This window comes from Cherax quadricarinatus, chromosome 35 (assembly GCF_038502225.1).
Source record: "Cherax quadricarinatus isolate ZL_2023a chromosome 35, ASM3850222v1, whole genome shotgun sequence".
NCBI lineage: Eukaryota > Metazoa > Arthropoda > Malacostraca > Decapoda > Parastacidae > Cherax > Cherax quadricarinatus.
Window position 1 is genome coordinate 10,565,859 of NC_091326.1, and position 22,047 is coordinate 10,587,905.

At 37.3% G+C, this 22,047-nt stretch overlaps 1 protein-coding gene across 3 annotated transcripts in view; it reads right to left on the reverse strand.

Annotated features, from left to right (window-relative positions):
• Positions 1-22,047, reverse strand: part of S1P (membrane-bound transcription factor site-1 protease) — an 84,992-nt gene that overhangs the window by 33,606 nt on the left and 29,339 nt on the right. For all 3 annotated transcript variants that reach the window (XM_053785605.2, XM_053785607.2, XM_053785606.2), the window contains exons 6-15: positions 21,817-22,040; positions 21,236-21,420; positions 20,840-20,956; positions 17,359-17,496; positions 13,865-14,240; positions 12,420-12,982; positions 10,368-10,609; positions 4,992-5,272; positions 2,504-2,604; positions 1,959-2,104 (exon numbers count right to left, since the gene is read on the reverse strand). In XM_053785605.2, coding sequence (XP_053641580.1) covers positions 1,959-2,104; positions 2,504-2,604; positions 4,992-5,272; positions 10,368-10,609; positions 12,420-12,982; positions 13,865-14,240; positions 17,359-17,496; positions 20,840-20,956; positions 21,236-21,420; positions 21,817-22,040 — 2,373 coding nt within the window. The remainder of the gene's footprint in view (positions 1-1,958; positions 2,105-2,503; positions 2,605-4,991; positions 5,273-10,367; positions 10,610-12,419; positions 12,983-13,864; positions 14,241-17,358; positions 17,497-20,839; positions 20,957-21,235; positions 21,421-21,816; positions 22,041-22,047) is intronic.

The window sequence follows — 22,047 nt, forward strand, 5'->3', positions numbered from 1 at the left end:
ATTCGGAGTGTGGAAATTAGGAGAAGGTGTGGAGTTAATAAAAGCATTAGTCAGAGGGCAGAAGAGGGGTTGTTGAGGTGGTTTGGTCATTTAGAGAGAATGGATCAAAGTAGAATGACATGGAAAGCATATAAATCTATAGGGGAAGGAAAGAGGGGTAGGGGTCGTCCTCGAAAGGGTTGGAAAGAGGGGGTAAAGGAGGTTTTGTGGGCGAGGGGCTTGGACTTCCAGCAAGCGTGCATGAGCGTGTTAGATAGGAGTGAATGGAGACGAATGATACTTGGGACCTGACGATCTGTTGGAGTGTGAGCAGGGTAATATTTAGTGAAGGGATTCAGGGAAACCGGTTATTTTCATATAGTCGGACTTGAGTCCTGGAAATGGGAAGTACAATGCCTGCACTTTAAAGGAGTGGTTTGGGATATTGGCAGTTTGGAGGGATATGTTGTGTATCTTTATATGTATATGCTTCTAAACTGTTGTATTCTGAGCACCTCTGCAAAAGCAGTGATAATGTGTGAGTGTGGTGAAAGTGTTGAATGATGATGAAAGTATTTTCTTTTTGGGGATTTTCTTTCTGTTTTGGGTCACCCTGCCTCGGTGGGAGACGACCGACTTGTTGAAAAAAAAAAAAAAAAAAAAAAAAATTACACTTTAGTTATAATACATTATAAATCATCTTTTCTAGTAACTATGATCAGGGTTTACATTTAGAAAACTATTTGATAACAATAAGTAAAAGCTCAATTATTGAAGGCCAGTCTTGATATACATACATAAATTTTTTTCTAGTAAATAATCATATATTTTGTAGGTAGTAGGTTGGTAGACAGCAACCATCCAGGGAGGTACTACCGTCCTGCCAAGTGAGTGTAAAACGAAAGCCTGTGATTGTTTTACATGATGGTAGGATTGCTGATGTCTTTTGTCTGTCTCATAAATATGCAAGATTACAGGTATGTCTTGCTACTTCTACTTACACTTAGGTCACACTACACATACATGTACACATTTATTTATACACACTCATCTGAGTTTTCTTTGATTTTATCTTAATAGTTCTTGGTCTTATTACTTTTCCTTTTATATCCATGGGGAAGTGGAATAAGAATCTTTCCTCCGTAAGCCATGCGTGTTGTAAAAGTCAACTAAAATGCCGGGAACAATGGGCTAGTAACCCCTTTTCCTGTAAAGATTACTAAAAAGAATAAGAAGAAAATTGTTTTCTTTCTTTTTTGGGTCACCCTGCCTCGGTGGGAGACGGCCGACTTGTTTAAAAAAAAAAAAAAAAAAAAAAAAAAATCATATATTTTGACGAAGTAGACACTTGCACAACACTTTGGTATGTTCATTGTGGAAATGTTTTGCCAAGCCACTGGTTAGTGAAATTTTTGTTTCCAAAATAAAGATACCCAAGTGTTGCATTTTTTTTTTTTTTTTAACAAGTCGGCCGTCTCCCACCAAGGCAGGGTGACCCAAAAAGAAAGAAAATCCCCAAAAAGAAAATACTTTCATCATCATTCAACACTTTCACCTCACTCACACATAATCAAGTGTTGCATAAGTGTTTTAATTCAACAACCTGTCGGTCCCATGAACCGGTTATCTACGATCATAAATTTTATCAGGTGGTGATGGAAATTCAAGAGTGATAGCACTCATGGTTAATGGGATAGAGAGATATCTGCCTGGAAAGAATGTTAAAAGTTTTATAGAAAAAATTATATTCTAAAGTGGCCTCCATCCTTTGTAACTACCTTCCACGTGCAGTAACTGACAGACAGATATGATAAACCCATCTCCACCAATAAGTAGTGGTTCACCAACTAAACAAAAATGTTTGGTATGGTAACCATCTTCTTGGCAAAACTTCATTATTCAAATAAAAATAAATAATCTATGGTTTTAAACATACATTACTATACATAACCTAGGTGGGCAATTTTTAGCACTAGTACCTGCATTGGAAGAGCCAGCAGCAGCATCTCCTTGGCTAAAACCATGTCCATCCAATGGCAATGGCTGAACATCAACTGGTGCTACTTTTACTGCAGCCACAATCTCTGGCTGAGATAGTAACTTAAGCCCCACATGGATGTTGAGACTGAAGAAAGCAAGCAATGCTAAGCTTTAGTGCTCTATTTTTTTAATATTATGTAATGATCTATTTTGTGCAAACAAAAGATTTATAAATACTTAGGTATTCATTCATTCTCAATTTTTATATAAAACTAAATATTTTAGTAGTTTTTCCCTTAAACGATTTAGTTGTCACTTGGTGTATTTTTAAGATATGTAGTCCTCTAAAGAGAAAGCTTTTTGCGCTTCAAGGATTTTAGATTACTTGAAGACGAAAAACATAAATAAATGAGAGTAAGTGACTGGATAATAAAAACGTACTACGTAATAGTGAGTGAGTGAGAGTTAAGATCAACTGTCCTAATTATGCTTTTGCTTTTTTTCATATCAAAAGTTCAAACAATTTGATAATACAGTCACCTACTTTTTGTTTGAGACATTGAGGGGCTGTGGTGTGACAGGCAGTAAAGATGGACACTCAGGTAGTGGTCGCATTTGTTCCATCCCTAATGTATGCTCAATAACCTGTAGGTTTGGGGTTCAGTATTAGGTAACAGGTAAGCATGCTGGATAAATATTTGTGACAGACAGTTGATTTTCCAGTCTACAATCAAGAATGGATTTTTTCATAGGTGTGATGTACAGCTGACAGAAACACAGAGCAGTTGCACTTCCCAGCACCCAATATGCCAAACACAACCTAAAGAAACGGTAAGGAATATACTGTCTAAAATTTTGCTTACATAATGGACTGCTTTAAATATCTACCCAAATAAGATGATTCATATCATTATTGTTTAACCCTTTGACTGTTTCGGTCGTATATATATGTCTTACGAGCCACCATGTTTGACATATACTCAAAAATTCTAGTGGCTTCAAATCAAGCAGGAGAAAGCTGGTAGGCCCATATGTGAGAGAATGGGTCTGTGTGGTCAGTGTGCACCATATAAAAAAAATCTTGCAGCACGCAGTGCAAAATGAGAAAAAAAAACTCCGACCAGTTTTTTTGGATTTAAACGCCAACTTTGTGGTGTACGCATTTTCATATAGTATTTATGGTTGTATTCTCATTTTCTTAGTCTCATTTGATAAAATGGAAAACATATTATAGAAATAGAGGTGATTTTGATTGGTTTTACTATAAAAAGAACCTTGAAATGGAACTCAAAGTAGGGGAAATGTTTGATTTTTGCCGATGTTCAAAAGTAAACAAATGATGTCATTGTTCAATAAATGTCCAACTAGCCATTCTAATATGCAGTCATGAATGGGTTGATATTATTTATACAATTATTACAATATTGCAATAGTCTGCATAACAGTAAATCCTCTATTTTTTGTTTGAATAAAAATTCAAAATAGAAAGCAAGAGTAATATCAGAGGGGCCTGGAGACGTGACTGATGAACAAAGAAAATGTTATTTTAGAGCCAGGAATGTGTGCATTGTTCATTCTGAATCCTATTTTGAAATTGGCATATTTTTTAACCCTTAAACGGTCCAAGCAGATCCATGTTCATATGTGTAGTGCTCCAAAAGCAGATCTACTTTTTTTACATATTTTCAAATATAACAAAAAAAAAAAAAGTAGATCGAAGTTTTTTTACACATTTTCAAATGTAAAAATAAAAAAAGAAGATCTACTTTTTTTACATACTTTCAAATGTTGAAAAAACGTATATATACATTTGGACCGTTTACGGGTTAATTTGCGTGAAATTGGCCAAATTGCAAATTTCTGACTACGTTACTGGGTAGTTAAAATCGGTAAATGGGCAGTTTCTTGTACTCAATTGAAAGAACAAATGGAGTTCTAAAGAAATAGCTATGAGTTTGGTTGCCTGGAACAATGGAATTAGCTGAAAATAGGGCTCAAAGTGGGTGAAATTGCAGATTCAAAAATATCGCCAAGGTCGCTAACTTCGCGAGAGTGTAATTCGGTAAATTTTCCATCAAATTTCGTTCTTTTAGTGCCATTACCATCGGGAAAAGATTCTCTATAATTTCATAAGAAAAACATTTTTATTTTTTTTTTCAAAAATTTTTCGACACCAGGAGACACCTGAGGATTTGGGGTTTCGACAGTCAGGAGGTTAAATATTAATCATTCTGAATCTATGAACTATCATTTTAAAGTGGCTACTCTCTACCAGAAATACCAACCCACAAAAAAAAAAGTCTTAAAATATGCCTGTGCTAAAGTAAAAACATTAAAAAGAAGGTTATAATACAGTGCACCCCCGCATAACGATTACCTCCGAATGCGACCAATTATGTAAGTGTATTTATGTAAGTGCGTTTGTACGTGTATGTTTGGGGGTCTGAAATGGACTAATCTACTTCACAATATTCCTTATGGGAATAAATTCGGACAGTACTGGCACCTGAACATACTTATGGAGTGAAAAAATATCGTTAACCGGGGCTCCACTGTACTCCTTTGTGTTTATAATCACAAGAAAATACTGTATTGAGAAGCATGCACTCTTCTTGAAAACCATGATTATTCAATTGCAAATATGCAGAAAAAATGTATCTGCAATAGCAATCATTCCAAATTATTCAATTTCTAGAACTGTCCTGTTGATGTTAGATGTTTTCCTATTAGTTCAGTTAGCCAGTTAGCCAGCAGTAAATGAAGAAACTAGTTTGAATTTCTCTCTCCAAATAATAATGTGCAGAAAGTTTTTTTTATTATGTTTACTTTGAGTTACTAAACATTACTTAGTAAGTAATAGATTGCTATGATGAAATTCATGTGGTAGCAAGTGTTACAACTACTGGAAATTATTAAAACAAAAAAAAAAATGACACGCTTCTATAAATGTATCAAGATATAGGATATCAACTTTGCTTCAATTAACAGAAATACTGCTGCTCATATTTCCTCATAAAAGACACAGAATATACCTTTGAATGCTTATGTAAGTTGCTGTTTTCCATCTTGGTGGGTAAGTCCGTTGTTGGAGGAACTGGCATCCCAGCACTTGAGGTGAATACTCCTGCCAAGTGCCCTGTGGTGGTAAACTCAAGAAGAGCATCAAGCATCCAGAAACAATCCTTCTGAAGATGGCTGTTGTCTAAGCAATTAGAGTCGCCATATACCACTAAGCGGCCACAACGGTGCTGATTATTACCCACATCTTCATTAGTGTTGCTCTTGGTCTGAAGTAGACCTAAGATTGGAACATCTGAAATTAAGATTATTTGATTAACATATTAAATACTTAAAGGTTTTATTTTTATTTTTTAGCAAGCTATACAGGAGAAGGAGTTACTAGCCCATTGATCCCAGCATTTTAGTTGACTTTTACAACATGCATGGCTTACAGAGTAAAGATTCTTATTCCACTTCCCCATGGAGATCTGGTTAGCCGGACATGTGTCCTGGAGGTGTGAAGTACAATGCCTATACTTTAAAGGAGGGGTTTGGGATATTTGTTGTTTGGAATGACATCTGAACTGTCGTATCTGCACGCCTCTGCAAAGGCGGTGATTATGTGTAAATGATGGTGAAAGTGTTTCTTTTCTGGGTCACCCTGCCTCAGTGGGAGACAGCCAGCGTTTTGAAAAAGAAAAATAAATAAATACAGGACAATGTAGCAAATGAATAGAGCTGAACCCCAAAATCTGAGTTTAATAATTTGCACTCACTGCTTATCCAGTGTTTTTTATTGGAGGGCATCTCCCAAATAGCCTCAGTTATTTATAAGTACACAGTGGACCCCCGGTTAACGATATTTTTTCACTCCAGAAGTATGTTCAGGTGCCAGTACTGACCGAATTTGTTCCCATAAGGAATATTGTGAAGTAGATTAGTCCATTTCAGACCCCCAAACATACACGTACAAACGCACTTACATAAATACACTTACATAATTGGTCGCATTCGGAGGTGATCGTTATGCGGGGGTCCACTGTATATTGTAGTCCCCTTTTTAGTACAGGTACCATCTGACTTGCGACCAAGCTTGGTTGATATTCAGTTCCGACCAACCAGTCGGAACTGAATATCAACATCACACTTTTGTAATGAATTTATTTTATTGTTTTATTTTGGTATTTCATTTTTTCCTTTACTTTTTATGCTGTTAGTGCTCTATTTTATACTGTAAGGTATAAACACTGTGTACAACACAAACAGCTGTTTATTTCCCAGAAATTTGGCATAAAAAAACCTGGTCGTAAGTCGAGTGATCGTATGTCTAGCAGGTCGTAAGTCGGATGGTAGGTGCACATAATCTTGGGCCTCATCTAAAAACACCACAGGATTTCATTTAAAATGTACTTAATAGCTTTTCCACACCCAACTTTTCTTTCAGGGTATCCTTTCTTGTTGGGTATCCCTAAAGGGGTGCAGGAAAGAAGAAAACAACTGGTGGAATGATGAGATAAGAGAAAAAGTTAGCATATGAGAAGTTTAACAAAGTAGAAGTGATGTAAGGAGGGAGGAGTATATGGAGAGTAGAGAGGTTATGAGAGTGGTGAAGGAATGTAAAAGGAAAGCATATGAGAGAGTGGGTGAGATACTATCAAAAAAAAATTTCTGGGAATAAGAAAAAGTTTTGGAGTGAGATTAATAAGAAAGCCTAGAGAAATGAACGGATTTGACAGTTAAAAATAGAAGAGGAGATTTATTAGATGGAGAACTGGAAGTATCATGAAGTTGGAGGGAATATTTTGAGGAACTGCTAAATGTTGATGAAGATAGGTAAGCTGTGATTTCATGCATTTGGCAGGGAGGTATAACATCTTGTAGGAATAAGGAAGAGCCAGTTGTGAGTGTAGGGAATGTGCATTAGGCAGTGGACAGAATGAAAGGGCATAAAGCAGCTGGGATTGATGGGATAAAGACAGAAATATTAAGAGCAGGTAGGGCTATAGTTTTGGAATGGTTGGTGCTTTTATTTAATAAATGTATGGAAGAGGGGAAGGTATCTAAGGAATAGCAGAGAACATGCATAGGCAAAAGGGTATACAAGAGAGAGTATAGGGAAATAAGCTTGTTGAATATACCTGGTAAAATGCATGGTAGAGTTATTATTGAAAGAATCAATATTAAGATGGAAAGCAGGATCACAGATGAACAAGGAGTCTTTAGAATAGGGTGGGGGTGTGTAGATCAAGTGTTTACAATGAAGCATATATGTAAACAACATTTAGGTAAGGGTAAAGAGGTTTTCATTGCATTTGTGGATTTGGAAAAGGCATATGATAGGGTGGATAGGAGAGCAACGGGCAGATGTTGCAAATGTATGGAATAGGTGGTAGGTTATTGAAAGCAGTTAAGTTTGTAAAAGGATAGTGATGCTCAGGTTAGAGTATGTAGGAGTAAGGAAGATTATTTCTCAGTAAAAGTAGGCCTTAGACAGGAATGTGTGATGTCACCATGATTGTTGATGGGGTTGTAAGAGAAGTGAATGCCAGAGTGTTGGCAAAAAGTGAGAGATTAAGAGAGAAATAATCTACCACAGAGTAGGAGTTGTCACAGTTGATTTTTGCTGATGACACTGTGGTTTTGGGAGATTCTGAAGAGAAGTTGCAGAGGTTGGTGAATGAGTTTGGAAGGGTATGTCATAGAAGGAAATTAAAAGCGAACGTAGAAAAAGCAAGATGAGGAGGATAGCAAAAAATTTAGGTAATGAAAGATTGGATATCAGATTAGAGGGAGGGAGTATGGAGGAAGTGAATGTATTCAGATATTTGGGAGTGGACTTATCATCAGATGGGTCTATGAAAGACGCGGTGAATCATAGAATTGACGAGGGGGAAAAAAGGTGAGTGGAGCACTGAGAAGTCTGTGGAGACAAAGAATGTTATCCATGGAAGCAAAGAGAGGAATGTATGAGAATATAGTCGTACCAACACTCTTATATGGGTGTGAAGCATGGGTGATGTATGTTGTAACAAGAAGGTTGAAGGTAGAGGAGATGTTGTGTCTAAGGGCAATGTGCAGTGTGAATATAATGCAGAGACTCTGTAGCTCGGAGATTAGGAGGTGCAGGATTTCCAAAAGTATTATCCAGAGGGCAGAGCAAGGGGTGTTGAGGTGGTTTGGACATTTAGAGATGATGGAACAAAAACAGAATGACTTGGAAGGCATACAAATCTGTAGTGGAAGGAAGGTGGGGTAGGGGTCATCCTAGGAAAGGTTGGAGGGGTAAAGGAGGTTTTGTGTACAAGGGGCCTGAACTTCCAGCAATCATGCATGAGTGTGTTAGATACATAGGAGTAATTGGAGACAAATGATTTTTGTGACCTGACATGCTGTTGGAGTGTGAGCAAAGTAATATTTATGAAGGGATTCAAGGAAACTGGTTAGCCGGACTTGAGTCCTGGAGGTGGGAAGTACAGTGCCTGCACTCTGATGAAGGGTTGTTGATATGTTGCAGTTTTTTAATTGTAGTATAGGCACAACTCTGGTAAGACAATAATGGAATGAATGATAAAGTGCTTCTTCTTTTTCTAGTCACCATGCCTCGGTGGGAAATGGCTGATGTATTAATAAAAAAATAATTACCAATTTTGGTTTCCATGCAGCAACTGGAGAAGACTTTTCTGATTGGCTTTAAACATTCAATCCTTCTGTATCTTACATAGAAGGCTGGAATTATTATTGGAGTATGTAGGAGCAAAAGTGCCAATTTTACTTATAAAATGGTGTAATTTATTGCTGAAAACTTGAATATGCCTCATCTGAGTGGCTGCCAAGTAGTTGTACATCATTAATGCCAGGGTCCCTCACATAGTTCTATGGCATCTGAACTGTGGTATTAGTGCTCCTCTGGGAAGACAGTGATGAAGTGAATCATGCTGAAAGAGTTTTATTTTTGGGTCACCCTACCTCAATGTTAGATGGCCAGTGTTAAAAAAAAAATAGTCACTGGCTTAACTCCTTTTCATTAATTTGATTCTGTAATTTCTTCCCAAATGAAAGTGGTAGCATAAAGTAGATGTTCAAATAATGTTTGCTACCATTCCTTTCATTGAGTTTAAAAACTTTGCCCAGTAACTTTTTAAAACTGACTTTAGTTACCTCTATGTGGTACAGGATAAAGGAGAAAGTCACAGGCACTTGTCAGTGCTGAATTATATACCTTGTTTGAAACATCCAAGAAAGAGTTGAAAGGAGGATAAGAAAGAGGTGCTGAAAGACAGGAACTTGAACATTCAGCAGACAAATGCAAATCAGAACAAAGTAGAGGCACTTGGTCTATGGCATTTGATATGCTGTGGTGACATAAGCAGGGTAATATTCATGAAGGAAAGCTAGGTAGTCATGAAAGTCATTGGCAGTGCAGGTTATATTCCTTTCAGGAACATAATCTGCAAGAATTATGGACATTTACTTTATTACCTATTTGTAAATTTAGGTTTTTACGTGAATATGATAACTTTAGATTTAGAAAGGATATAGGAAAGTACTGGTTTGGAAAAAGGGTAGTTGATGAGTATAACAGTCTTCCTAGTAGGGTTCTTCTTTCTTTCAACACACCAGCCGTATCCCACCGAGGCGGGGTGGCCCAAAAGGAAAAACAAAAGTTTCTCCTTTTACATTTAGTAATATATACAGGAGAAGAGGTTATTAGCCCCTTGCTCTCGGCATTTTAGTCGCCTCTTACAACACGTATGGCTTACGGAGGAAGACTTCTGTTCCACTTCCCCATGGAGATAAGAGGAAATAAACAAGAATAAGAACTAGAAAGAAAATAGAAGAAAACCCAGAGGGGTGTGTATATATATGCTTGTACATGTATGTGTAGTGTGACCTAAGTGTAAGTAGGAGTAGCAAGACATACCTGAAATCTTGCATTTTCATGAGACAGAAAAAAGGACACCAGCAACCCTACCATCATATAAAACAATTACAGGCTTTCGTTTTACATTCACTTGGCAGGACGGTAGTACCTCCCTGGGCGGTTGCTGTCTACCAACCTACTACCTATTCCTGGTAGGGTTATTGAAGCTAAAACCTTGGGTAGTTTCAAATTTAGGTTGGATAAATATAAGTGAGAGGAGTTGGATCTGAGTGGGACTTCCACATGATTTAGTGGATTTATCAGAGCTTATTGTTAGGGCAGAACTAAAGTGGGTTGGGCAAATATTCTGTTAGTGGGTTGGATTTGTGAATAACCTGCCCAGTATGGGCCAACAGGCCTACTGCAGTGTTCCTCCTTTCTTATGTTCTTATAAGATGAAATCCTAGCCTCTATCTTTACCTCACTATCAAAACAGTATCTTTCATGCAGTTTTTACCAATTCTTTGATAAATCGTTCTTTACTTACCTGGAACACTCTCACTTTCTGCTTCCAGCATCTCCTTGGCATGATCATTGAGAGCCTTACGAACGACTGTGCCTTCTCGAGGAAACTGTGCTAGTGAAGTACCAGTAGCATAGTACATGTCGCGATCACCTAAAGTAAAATCACCTTCAAACACTCCATCACTTAAAGCCACACCCCAGGAGGCCAGAAGATAGTTGAGAGCAGGTATGTTGCTTCCACCTGTCACTGGCATCCACAATTGCCTGCAAAATCGCACACACCACTGAGCAAAGGTTGTTTCTCAAATAAATTCATGGAACATCACAAAATAGCTGCAGAAGCAAAATAGCATATGAATATTTCCAACTTCTTTTAACCCTTTCAGGGTTGAGAGGCCCTCTCCTAAACTCGTTCTCAGGGTCAGAAATTTTTCTGAAAAAAAAAAATTATTTTTTTCTAATGAAATGATAGAGAATCTTTTCCCAATCATAATGACACCAAAAGTATGAAATTTGATGGAAAACTTACAGAATTATGCTCTCATAAAGTTAGCGGTCTCAACGATGTTTACGCATTGGCGATTTCGCCCACTTTGAGCCCTATTTTCGGCCAATTCCAGTGTACTAGGCGACAAAAATCGTATCTATTTCGCTAGAACTCCGTTTTTTCTATCAAATGAGTACAAGAAACCACCCATTTACCAACTTCAACTATCCAATAAATTGGTCAGAAATTAGCAATTTTGCCAATTTCACACAAATTTCAAAAGATGCCAATTTCCAAATAGGGTCCAGAATAAACAAGACAGACATTCCTGGCACTAAAATAACATTTTCTTTGTTCATTAGTCACATCCCCAGGCCCCTCTTACATCTCTTTTGTTTTCCACTTTGAATTTTTATTCTCACAAAAAATAGAAGATTTACTGTTATGCAGACTATTGCATTAGTGTAGAAATGGTGTAGAAATGGCATAAATAATATCAGCGCACTTGTGAAAGAATATTAGACTCACCAGTTGACGTGTATTGGACGCTTGCCATGATTTGTTTACTTTTGAACTTTGGTAAAAAGTGAACATTTCTGCTACTTTTAGCTCAATTTCAAGGTACTTTTCATTATGAAACCAATCAAAATCATCTCAATTTCTGTAATATGTCTTCCATTCCTAGGTAGTAGGTTGGTAGACAGCAACCGCCCAGGGAGGTACTACCGTCCTGCCAAGTGAGTGAAAAACGAAAGCCTGTAATTGTTTTACATGATGGTAGGATTGCTGGTGTCCTTTTTTCTGTCTCATGAACATGCAAAATTTCAGGTACGTCTTGCTACTTCTACTTACACTCAGGTCACACTACACATACATGTACAACCGTATATATACATACCCCTCTGGGTTTTCTTCTATTTTCTTTCTAGTTCTTGTTCTTGTTTATTTCCTCTTATCTCCATGGGGAAGTGGAACAGAATTCTTCCTCCGTAGGCCATGCGTGTTGTAAGAGGCGACTAAAATGCCAGGAGCAAGGGGCTAGTAACCCCTTCTCCTGTATATATTACTAAATTTGAAAGGAGAAACTTTGTTTTTTTCTTTTGGGCCACCCCGCCTCGGTGGGATACGGCCGGTGTGTTGAAAGAAAGAAAGAAAGATGTTTTCCATTCTATAAAATGAGACCAGGAAAACTGAAATACAACCATAAATACCATATGAAAATACACTGCAAAGTCACTGTTTTAAACCAAAAACACAGTCGGAGTTTGTTTTTTTCTCATGCACTGTGTGCTGCAGGATTTTTTTTATACTGTGCACACTGACCACATAGACCCATTCTTTCATATGCAGGCCTACCAGCTTTCTCTCACTAGATTTGAAGGCACTAGAATTTAGGCGTACTAGTACGTCAGTAACCCTGGTGCGTAAGCCGTACTAGTCCGTCGGAAACCCTGAAAGGGTTAAATATATACATATTGAAATAAATTATATAAAGCAACAATTACTAAGCATTACCACCTACACTAAATTGTGAATTCACAAATCATAGAAATATAAATTAGGAATACATTTAGCAACAATACTTACTTAGTGTTTTCATCATAAAACTTTACTTTCTTCATAACATTCACATTGTACCAATCTGCAAAAACTATAACAGATAATCCTTTCTCCACATCAAGCCGCAATTTTGTCACTTCCTCTGGAAAATATTCTTCTTCTGGATCAACAATCATTAATGTCCCATACTTGCTGGCATCAAAACAGGTAAATGGAGAACCCAAAACTTCGATGTAATAACCACTATTACGCAAGTGCTGGTACATATCCTTAAAATTAGTATGAATATGATCAGCATTCCAGTCGAGGGGATCATTAGTCATTCGTAAATTGTCTCTTGGAAAATAACCTGGTGGATAACGTAGATTGTGAAATTGATCCCAGAGCACACGCTTGTGTCGTGGTGGTGTTGGTATCATTTTAGCCTTAACAGGAAGCTTGACATGAGAGGTTCTTGGCTGTGTCTCCCCCTCTTCTGGAGGAGACTCAATGGTAACAGAAATGTGGCCACGAGCAAACCCTTCCCATTCCTTGCCACTTTCTGCAACAGTAATCCATACTGCAAGATGACCTGACCATGGCCATAATACCTGCAATGTAAAGCTATCTGTTAGTTCAATTAAAGTTTTGCAGACGCATTTCATACTCTTTATTAATATTATCTGTTCTATAATGAAAATTTTTACTGCATAAATATTTTACCAACACTAATAGAACAGTGACGGTGTTGTGGAGAACTGTTTTTCTTTCTTATGCAATATACTTCGCATGGAGCATTTGGTACTGTAGTGAAGAATAACAAATTAATAATTAGATATGATTAAATAACATTAGGTCAATCAAGAGATTATCCTCGGTCTCTATACCAGTACAGTGTACTGGTCTGTTGGTTCATTAATGCGGATATGCCTGTGTTCTATGAGTATAGGGGCAGCAAGGCAAATGGCCACATCAGTGTAAATGGTCTTAATGAAAATTTTCACTGCATCAAGATGAGTGCAATGGGAAGAATTAGAGACAGTTTATATAAAATCCACTGCATCAAAACCAACACCCTCTTCCACATACTGTATATGAATACAAATTAATTAATTATAAAAATCGCTGTTGAGTTTTGCAAAGATGAAAATTTATACAATGCATAATTAAAGTACCAATTTTATAAACTTGAAAAGATTATCTTCAACCATTGTAAAAGTGGCAAAAAAAAAAAAATGAAAAAGCCTAAAATCTTATAAAATTGGCAACAAGCTTCTAGGCGTACACTTTTAACTGAGACTATTCAGTTCTTCATCTGATATTAATGAATATGTGTAGTGAGTCTGGTGATGTTACACTTATTCATTAAAGTTCAAATCAGTGCAAAGATGGTTACTCAAGATATTGTTTACAAAGTGGCAGAAAAATATAAAAAAGTAGAGAAAATTGTGACTATTGTATCTAGTAAGGTAAATTTTTCAAAGTATACTCACCTCAGAGTAGGTAAAAGCAATGTCAAGATGATGGCCATATTGAGGTGTATACGGATGCCATACTGGCTTTTCAACAATTCGTCCAGAAACTCCCATGCCGTTCAGAATTGTGACATTCACAATGACTGGCATAGCACCATAGTATAATGGTTGTGTGCAGTATGGCCACATATACTGACACTCAGTAAGATCTATATAGCTGGGACTCAAAGATGCTTGTGGTTTGTATTTCGATAGGACTTGATATGCTTTTACTAAATCTAGCTTGCCATGTCCTTGCTCAAACATGTTGACACCTGGCAACCTACGAGCTGAGGCCATCAATGCTTGCTTCATGCTGGCTGGATTAATGATGCCTCCTCGATGCAAGACACCACTGAAATTTCATTAATTTATCATGTCATGCCTTTCTATTCATGGAAACACGGACAGCAAATCACAGCTAGTTTACTGTCCATGAAAGACAGAATTCATTGCATTCAAAAAATTTAGAAATTCCACTGTAATATTGTTTAATACCTTTGTCCTTTTTTGTTAACTACCTTCCTTGAGGAAATAATACTGTGAAAAATCATTCCTAGACTTCAGATAACATTTGAAACCCTTGCTAAAGACATATAACCAACATGTTGTTCCAATTAATTTAATTTCTTCAGATTTTTTTAACACGTCAGCCGTTTCCTACCAAGGCAGGGTAGCCTAAAAAGAAAAACCCAAAAAGGAAGAAAAAACTTTCACCATCATTCAACACTTTCACCGTCACTCATACATAATTACTGTCTTTGCAGAGGCGCCCAGATACGAAAGTTTAGATGTCCCTCCAAACTGCCAACATCCCAAATCCCTCCTGTAAAGTGCAGGCATTGTACTTCCCATTTTCAGGATTCAAGTCTGGCTAACCAGTTTCCCTGAATCCCTTCATAAAATATTACCCTACTCACACTCCAACAGCTCGTCAGGTCCCAAAAACCATTCTTCAGATATATTTGTTATTTACAGTAACATCAAAATCTGAATATTTGAATATTAATTTAACCCTTTGACTGTTTTGGTCGTATATATACGTCTTATGAGCCAGTGTTTTGGACGTATTAACACACAAATTCTAGCGGCTTCAAATCAAGCAGGAGAGAGCTGGTAGGCCCACATGTGACAGAATGGGTCTGTGTGGTCAGTGTGCACCACATAAAAAAAATCCTGCAGCACGCAGTGCATAATGAGAAAAAAAAACTCTGACCGTTTTTTTGGATTAAAACGCCGACTTTGAGGTGTATTTTCGTATAGTATTTATCATTGTATTCTCGTTTTCATGGTCTCACGTGATAAAATGGAAAACATATTACAGAAATAGAGATGATTTTGATTAGTTTCACGATGAAAACGACCTTGAAATTGAGCTCAAAGTAGCGGAAATGTTTGATTTTTACCAATGTTCAGGAGTAAGCAAATCACACCACACATCCAATACAAGTCAACTGGAGAGTCTAATATTCTTTCACTAGTGCAATGATATTATTTATACCATTTTTACAATAATGCAGTAGTCTGCATAACAGTAAATTTTGTATTTTTTGTATAAATAAAAAATCAAATTAGAAAGCAATAGTAATATAAGAGGGGCCTAGAGATGTGACTAATGAACAGAGGATATGTTATTTTAGTGCCAAGAATGTCTACATTGTTTATTCTGGACCCTATTTTGAAATTGGCATCTTTTTTAATTTGCGTGAAATTGGCCAAATTGCCAATTTCTGACCACTTTATTGGGTAGTTCAAATCGGTAAATGGGCAGTTTCTTGTACTCAACTGATAGAAAAAATGGAGTTCTAAAGAAATAGCTATGAGATTAGTCAACTGGAACAACGGAATTGGCCAAAAACAGGGCTCAAAGTCGACTAAATCACCGATGCATATACGTCGCCGAGACTGCTAATTTCACGGGAGCGTAATTCCGTGAGTTTTCAACCAAAATTCGTACTTTTGGTGTCATTACCATCGGGAAAAGATTCTCTATCATTTCATAAGAAAAAATAATAATTTTTTTTCCAAAAATTTTGCTACATAGAATGACAGTTTCAGAAAGGGGCTTGCGACAGTCAAAGGGTTAATGCAGTACTATACACAGTATATTTTTGAGTTAGATAAAATCTAAGATAATAATATGTGTAAAGACCTCCCACAAAACTTAGCTAGAGTAAACAAGTGGAGTGATAAAATGACAGAATTTAATGTTGAAAGAAGTCTGCTGATCAATGCTTGTCATTAGAGGTGACTAAAATGCCAGGAACAAGGGGTTAGTAACCCCTTCTCTTGTATAAATTACTAAATTTAAATAGAGAAACTTTCGTTTTTCTTTTTGGGTCACTCCGCCTTGGTGGAATACAACCGGTTTGTTGAAAAAAAAAAAAGTTTGCTGATGATAGTTTTTACAGGATCCTAAAGGAAAATTACAAAGGTTGGTGAATGAGTGTGGGAAGGTATGTAACAAGAAATTTAAAGTGAAAATAGAAAAAGAGCAAGGTGATGAGATTAACAAAAAGCCTTAGCAATGATACTGATTATCAGATTGAAGGGAGGGAGTTATGGAAGAAGTGGATGTATTTAGATAATGAGGAGTGGCCATGTCAGCAGATAGGTCTATGAAAGATAAAGTGAAGCACAGAATAGTGGAAAAATCCACTAGTGGAAGTAGGTCATGTCTATAGGTTAGGCAAGCTTTGAAGAATTCCCTGATCCCAAGATATTACTGTCTGACAGATATATAAATGGTTTAGAATACAGACAAGTTGAAGAATGAGACACTTGTGAAACATTTGGGTATCTTTACTGTGGAAACGTTCTACCAGCCAGTGGCTTCATCAGTCCAATACAGGGAAGAACGGTGGAAAACAAAGAGTTTGAGATAAGCAGTCACTCATCCTGGAGATAATGTGTTCAGTCCATCAATCTTGATAAAAGTACAGCATATACACAGAGATGGGGCTTTTATACTGTAGACAGGGGAGGCAAAGCAATTGTAGGCAACGTCACTGTGGAAAAATCCACTATTGGAAGTAGGTTATGTATTTTTATCAAGACTGATGTACTGAACACATCTCCAGGCTGAGGGACATTACCTCAAACTCTTTCTCATTTTCCACCATAGCTCTGCTCCTGTATATGCAAAGAGGTAATTGCCTCACAGTAACTTCATACAGAGGATGATAAAAAGGCATATACTTTAAGAGTCATCAGACATAATTACTTTAACATGTCATCTATATGATTAAGACCAGTGTCAGGAGAAACCTGTCCCATCTCCTGAATAATATTATAACAACAGTTAGACAGATGTTGTATGCATACCTCACAGTGCTTTCATAAACATCTCATTCAAAAAATTTCATAAACTTAAAAATAATGCCTCATGCAAGAATAAACTCACTTTTCATATTCATACACTGTATTATGAGTGCATATGGCTGTGTAAAACAATGTTCTAAAAATTATCCCACCTAGCAAGAAGGGTAACAGCTCCAGCCACCACTGGAGATGCTACTGAAGTGCCAGACAACTGCCGGCACTTTCCTTCCATGCTTGAACCCTGCACTAAAGAGCCATATGTAACAATGTCTGGTTTGACGCGACCATACCTGTAAGAAAAAAAAAAAGAATAACGACTAAACATGATTAATATAGCAGTATAATTGGGTACCTTTTTTTTTTTTCTTTCTTTCTTTTTTCAACAAGTCGGCCGTCTCCCACCAAGGCAGGGTGGCCCAAAAAGAAAAAATCCCCAAAAAGAAAATACTTTCATCATCATTCAACACTTTCACCACACTCACACATAATCACTGTTTTTGCAGATTTGCTCATAACACAACAATTTAGAAGCATATACGTATAAAGATACACAACATATCCCTCCAAACTGCCAATATCCCAAACCCCTCCTTTAAAGTGCAGGCATTGTACTTCTCATTTCTAGGACTCAAGTCTATATAAAAATAACAGGTTTCCCTGGATCCTTTCACTAAATATTACCCTGCTCACACTCCAACAGATCGTCAGGTCCCAAGTACCATTCGTCTCCATTCACTCCTATCTACCACGCTCACGCACGCTTGCTGGAAGTCCAAGCCCCTCGCCCACATAACCTCCTTTACCCCCCTCTCCAACCCTTTCGAGGACGACCCCTACCCCGCCTTCCTTCCCCTATATTTTTATATGCTTTCCATGTCATTCTACTTTGATCCATTCTCTCTAAATGACCAAACCACCTCAACAACCCCTCTTCAGCCCTCTGACTAATACTTTTATTACCTCCACACCTTCTAATGTCCACATTCTGAATTTTCTGCATAATATTTACACCACACATTGCCATTAGACAGGATATCTCCACTGCCTCCAACTGTCTCCTTGCTATTGCATTTACCACCCAAGTTTCACACCCATATAAGAGTGTTGGTACTACTATACTTTCATACAGTCCCTTCTTTGCCTCCATAGGTAACGTTCTTTGACTCCACATATAAGTACCTCAACGCACAACTCACCTTTTTTTCCTTCGTCAATTCTATGATTAACCTCATCCTTCATAAATCCATCCGCTGACACGTCAACTCCCAAATGTCTGAAAACATTCACTTCTTCCATATTCCTCCTCTCCAATATGACATCCAATTTTTCTATATCTAAATCATTTGATACACTCATCACCTTACTCTTTTCTATGTCCACTTTCAACTTTCTACCTTTACACACACTCCCAAACTCATCCACTAACTTTTGCAATTTTTCTTTAGAAACTCCCATAAGCACAGTATCATCAGCAAAACATAACTGTGTCAATTCCCATTTTGTATTTGATTCCCCATAATTTAATCCCACCCCTCTCTCTAACACCCTAGCATTTACTTCTTTTACAACCCCATCTACATATTTTTTTTTTTTTCAACAAGTCGGCCGTCTCCCACCGAGGCAGGGTGACCCAAAAAAGAAAGAAAATCCCCAAAAAGAAAATACTTTCATCATCATTCAACATTTTCACCACACTCGCACATTATCACTGTTTTTACAGAGGTGCTCAGAATACAACAGTCTAGAAGCATACACATATAAAGATACACAACATATCCCTCCAAACTACCAATATCCCAAACCCCTCCTTTAAAGTGCAGGCATTGTACTTCCCATTTCCAGGACTCAAGTCCGACTATATGAAAATAACCGGTTTCCCTGAATTTTTTTTTATTTTTTTTTTTCAACAAGTCGGCCGTCTCCCACCAAGGCAGGGTGACCCAAAAAAGAAAGAAAATCCCCAAAAAGAAAATACTTTCATCATCATTCAACACTTTCACCACACTCGCACATTATCGCTGTTTTTGCAGAGGTGCTCAGAATACAACAGTCTAGAAGCATACACATATAAAGATACACAACATATCCCTCCAAACTGCCAAAATCCCTTCACTAAATATTACCCTGCTCACACTCCAACAGATCATCAGGTCCCAAGTACCATTCGTCTCCATTCACTCCTATCTAACACACTCACGCACGCTTGCTCGAAGTCCAAGCCCCTCGCCCACAAAACCTCCTTTACCCCCTCTCTCCAACCCTTTCGAGGACGACCCCTACCCCGCCTTCCTTCCCCTATAGATTTATATGCTTTCCATGTCATTCTACTTTGATCCATTCTCTCTAAATGACCAAACCACCTCAACAACCCCTCTTCTACCTTCTGACTAATACTTTTATTAACTCCACACCTTCTCCTAATTTCCACACTCCGAATTTTCTGCATAATATTTACACCACACATTGCCCTTAGACAGGACATCTCCACTGCCTCCAACCGTCTCCTCGCTGCTGCATTTACCACCCAAGCTTCACACCCATATAAGAGTGTTGGTACTACTATACTTTCATACATTCCCTTCTTTGCCTCCATAGATAACGTTTTTTGACTCCACATATACCTCAACGCACCACTCACCTTTTTTCCCTCATCAATTCTATGATTAACCTCATCCTTCATAAATCCATCCGCCGACACGTCAACTCCCAAGTATCTGAAAACATTCACTTCTTCCATACTCCTCCTCCCCAATTTGATATCCAATTTTTCTTTATCTAAATCATTTGATACCCTCATCACCTTACTCTTTTCTATGTTCACTTTCAACTTTCTACCTTTACACACATTCCCAAACTCATCCACTAACCTTTGCAATTTTTCTTTAGAATCTCCCATAAGCACAGTATCATCAGCAAAAGTAACTGTGTCAATTCTATATATCTAAATATATATATATATTAAACAACCATGGTGACATTACACATCCCTGTCTAAGACCTACTTTTACCGGGAAGTAGTCTCCCTCTCTTCAACACACCCTAACCCGAGCGTCACTATCCTCATAAAAACTCTTTACCTTGTTTATCAACAAATATTTGTAGTTTAAAAAGAGAAGGGATGTTAATGTTGAGGGGTGCTAATGTTGCAGTTTAAAAACTGTAGTGTAAAGCACCCTTCTGGCAAGACAGTGATGGAGTGAATGATGGTGAAAGTTTTTCTTTTTCGGGCCACCCTGCCTTGGTGGGAATCGGCCAGTGTGATAATAAAAAAAAAAATAAAAAGAGAATGAGATAGAAATCTAATAGTATTTGGCACATTATGAAAATGGAAAAAATATAGAACTGATTGTTACTTTTAGTTACATTTGAATGTGTAGCTCAAGTGAGTCGAAGATTTACCTAAATGCAACACACTAAAATAATTCAAATTTTGTTTATTATCTGTATATACTGTACATGCATTTCATATGAATACCCCCAAGATTTCATCCATACAATACTGTAACAACTTGTTTGAATTGGAGAAAATTTAATAATGAACTTATAATGCATTAAATTTAATAAGAAACCAACCAGTTCCCCAGTAACTACTGCAAAGTTGAGCTATATAGAAGAGAATTAGCTTATACTTACCCCTGGGGCAGCTCCCAAGTTGTCATGCCACGGGATGAAAAGCGTGCTATTTGATCCTCAAAATTGATTCCCCCAACCCCAATCACATCCATCTGATCTGCTGGATTGTTAAGGGTCCTGTAACAAATTCCACATACTCCATGAAACTCAGAAAATATCAGTCAAGAATTGTGGCAACTACAGTAATCAAAATTAAGGTAAAGAATACCTCGTAATCGCTAAATAAATTGACATACTGTACATGAAATCAGTAAAACAATGCAAAATTTCACATTTAGGAATCATCATAAAAAACAATATGATCATGAAATATTGAAGCCGTGTAAATCTTTGATTTACTGGCTTAAACATCATAATTTTAAACAATTGCAATGCTGACTGATGCAATTTACCTACCCATACAATGGTCCATCATTCCCAATAGCTGAAACCATAATGACTCGATTGGCAGTCAACTCCCATACTTTATCAACAAAGGGATGATCCATAAAATCTGGCCCTCCAATGCTTAGATTCAGCACATCTACCTTCTTTAGGATAGCATAGTTGAAAGCATCCAGGAACCAAGATGTGTATGAAACCTAAAAGATATACAGTACGTATATGTACATTGCATATCTTCTAATTTCGTTTTAGAAGTAATATACTGAATTAAAAATGACACATTCCAACTTTATCAAAATTGTAAGGCATTTTACACCAAAGCAGTATAAACACATGTAAAAGAAAATACATTTGAACAGCTTCATAAAACTGGTGTGTTATAGTGACAAAAGAAGCCAGTGAACTCATAATGAATATACAAAATGTCCACACAAACAATTGCTATAACCAGAATTATATAATTAACATGGTTCCTATCTTTTGATAGACCCCTAGTCTCATTTACACAATATACTATATGAAGAAATGGTTATAAAAGAATCAAGGCCCTAAAATGTACACAAAATATTAGCATAGCTCATATCCTGCCTCACCTGATTATTAGTAAATACACGATATACGTGCAACTCCGCATCAGGAGCAAACCCAAGACACGTTTTTCCACTCGATGCTATCACCCCAGCCACAAATGTACCATGACCCAGCCCATCATCTAAAGTTTTTTCATTGGTCCAATTAGTACGTTCCTTTATGCGCTTGAAGTGAGGGTGAGATTTGGAGAGTCCAGTATCAAATACAGCTACTCTCACCCCAGCACCTGACAA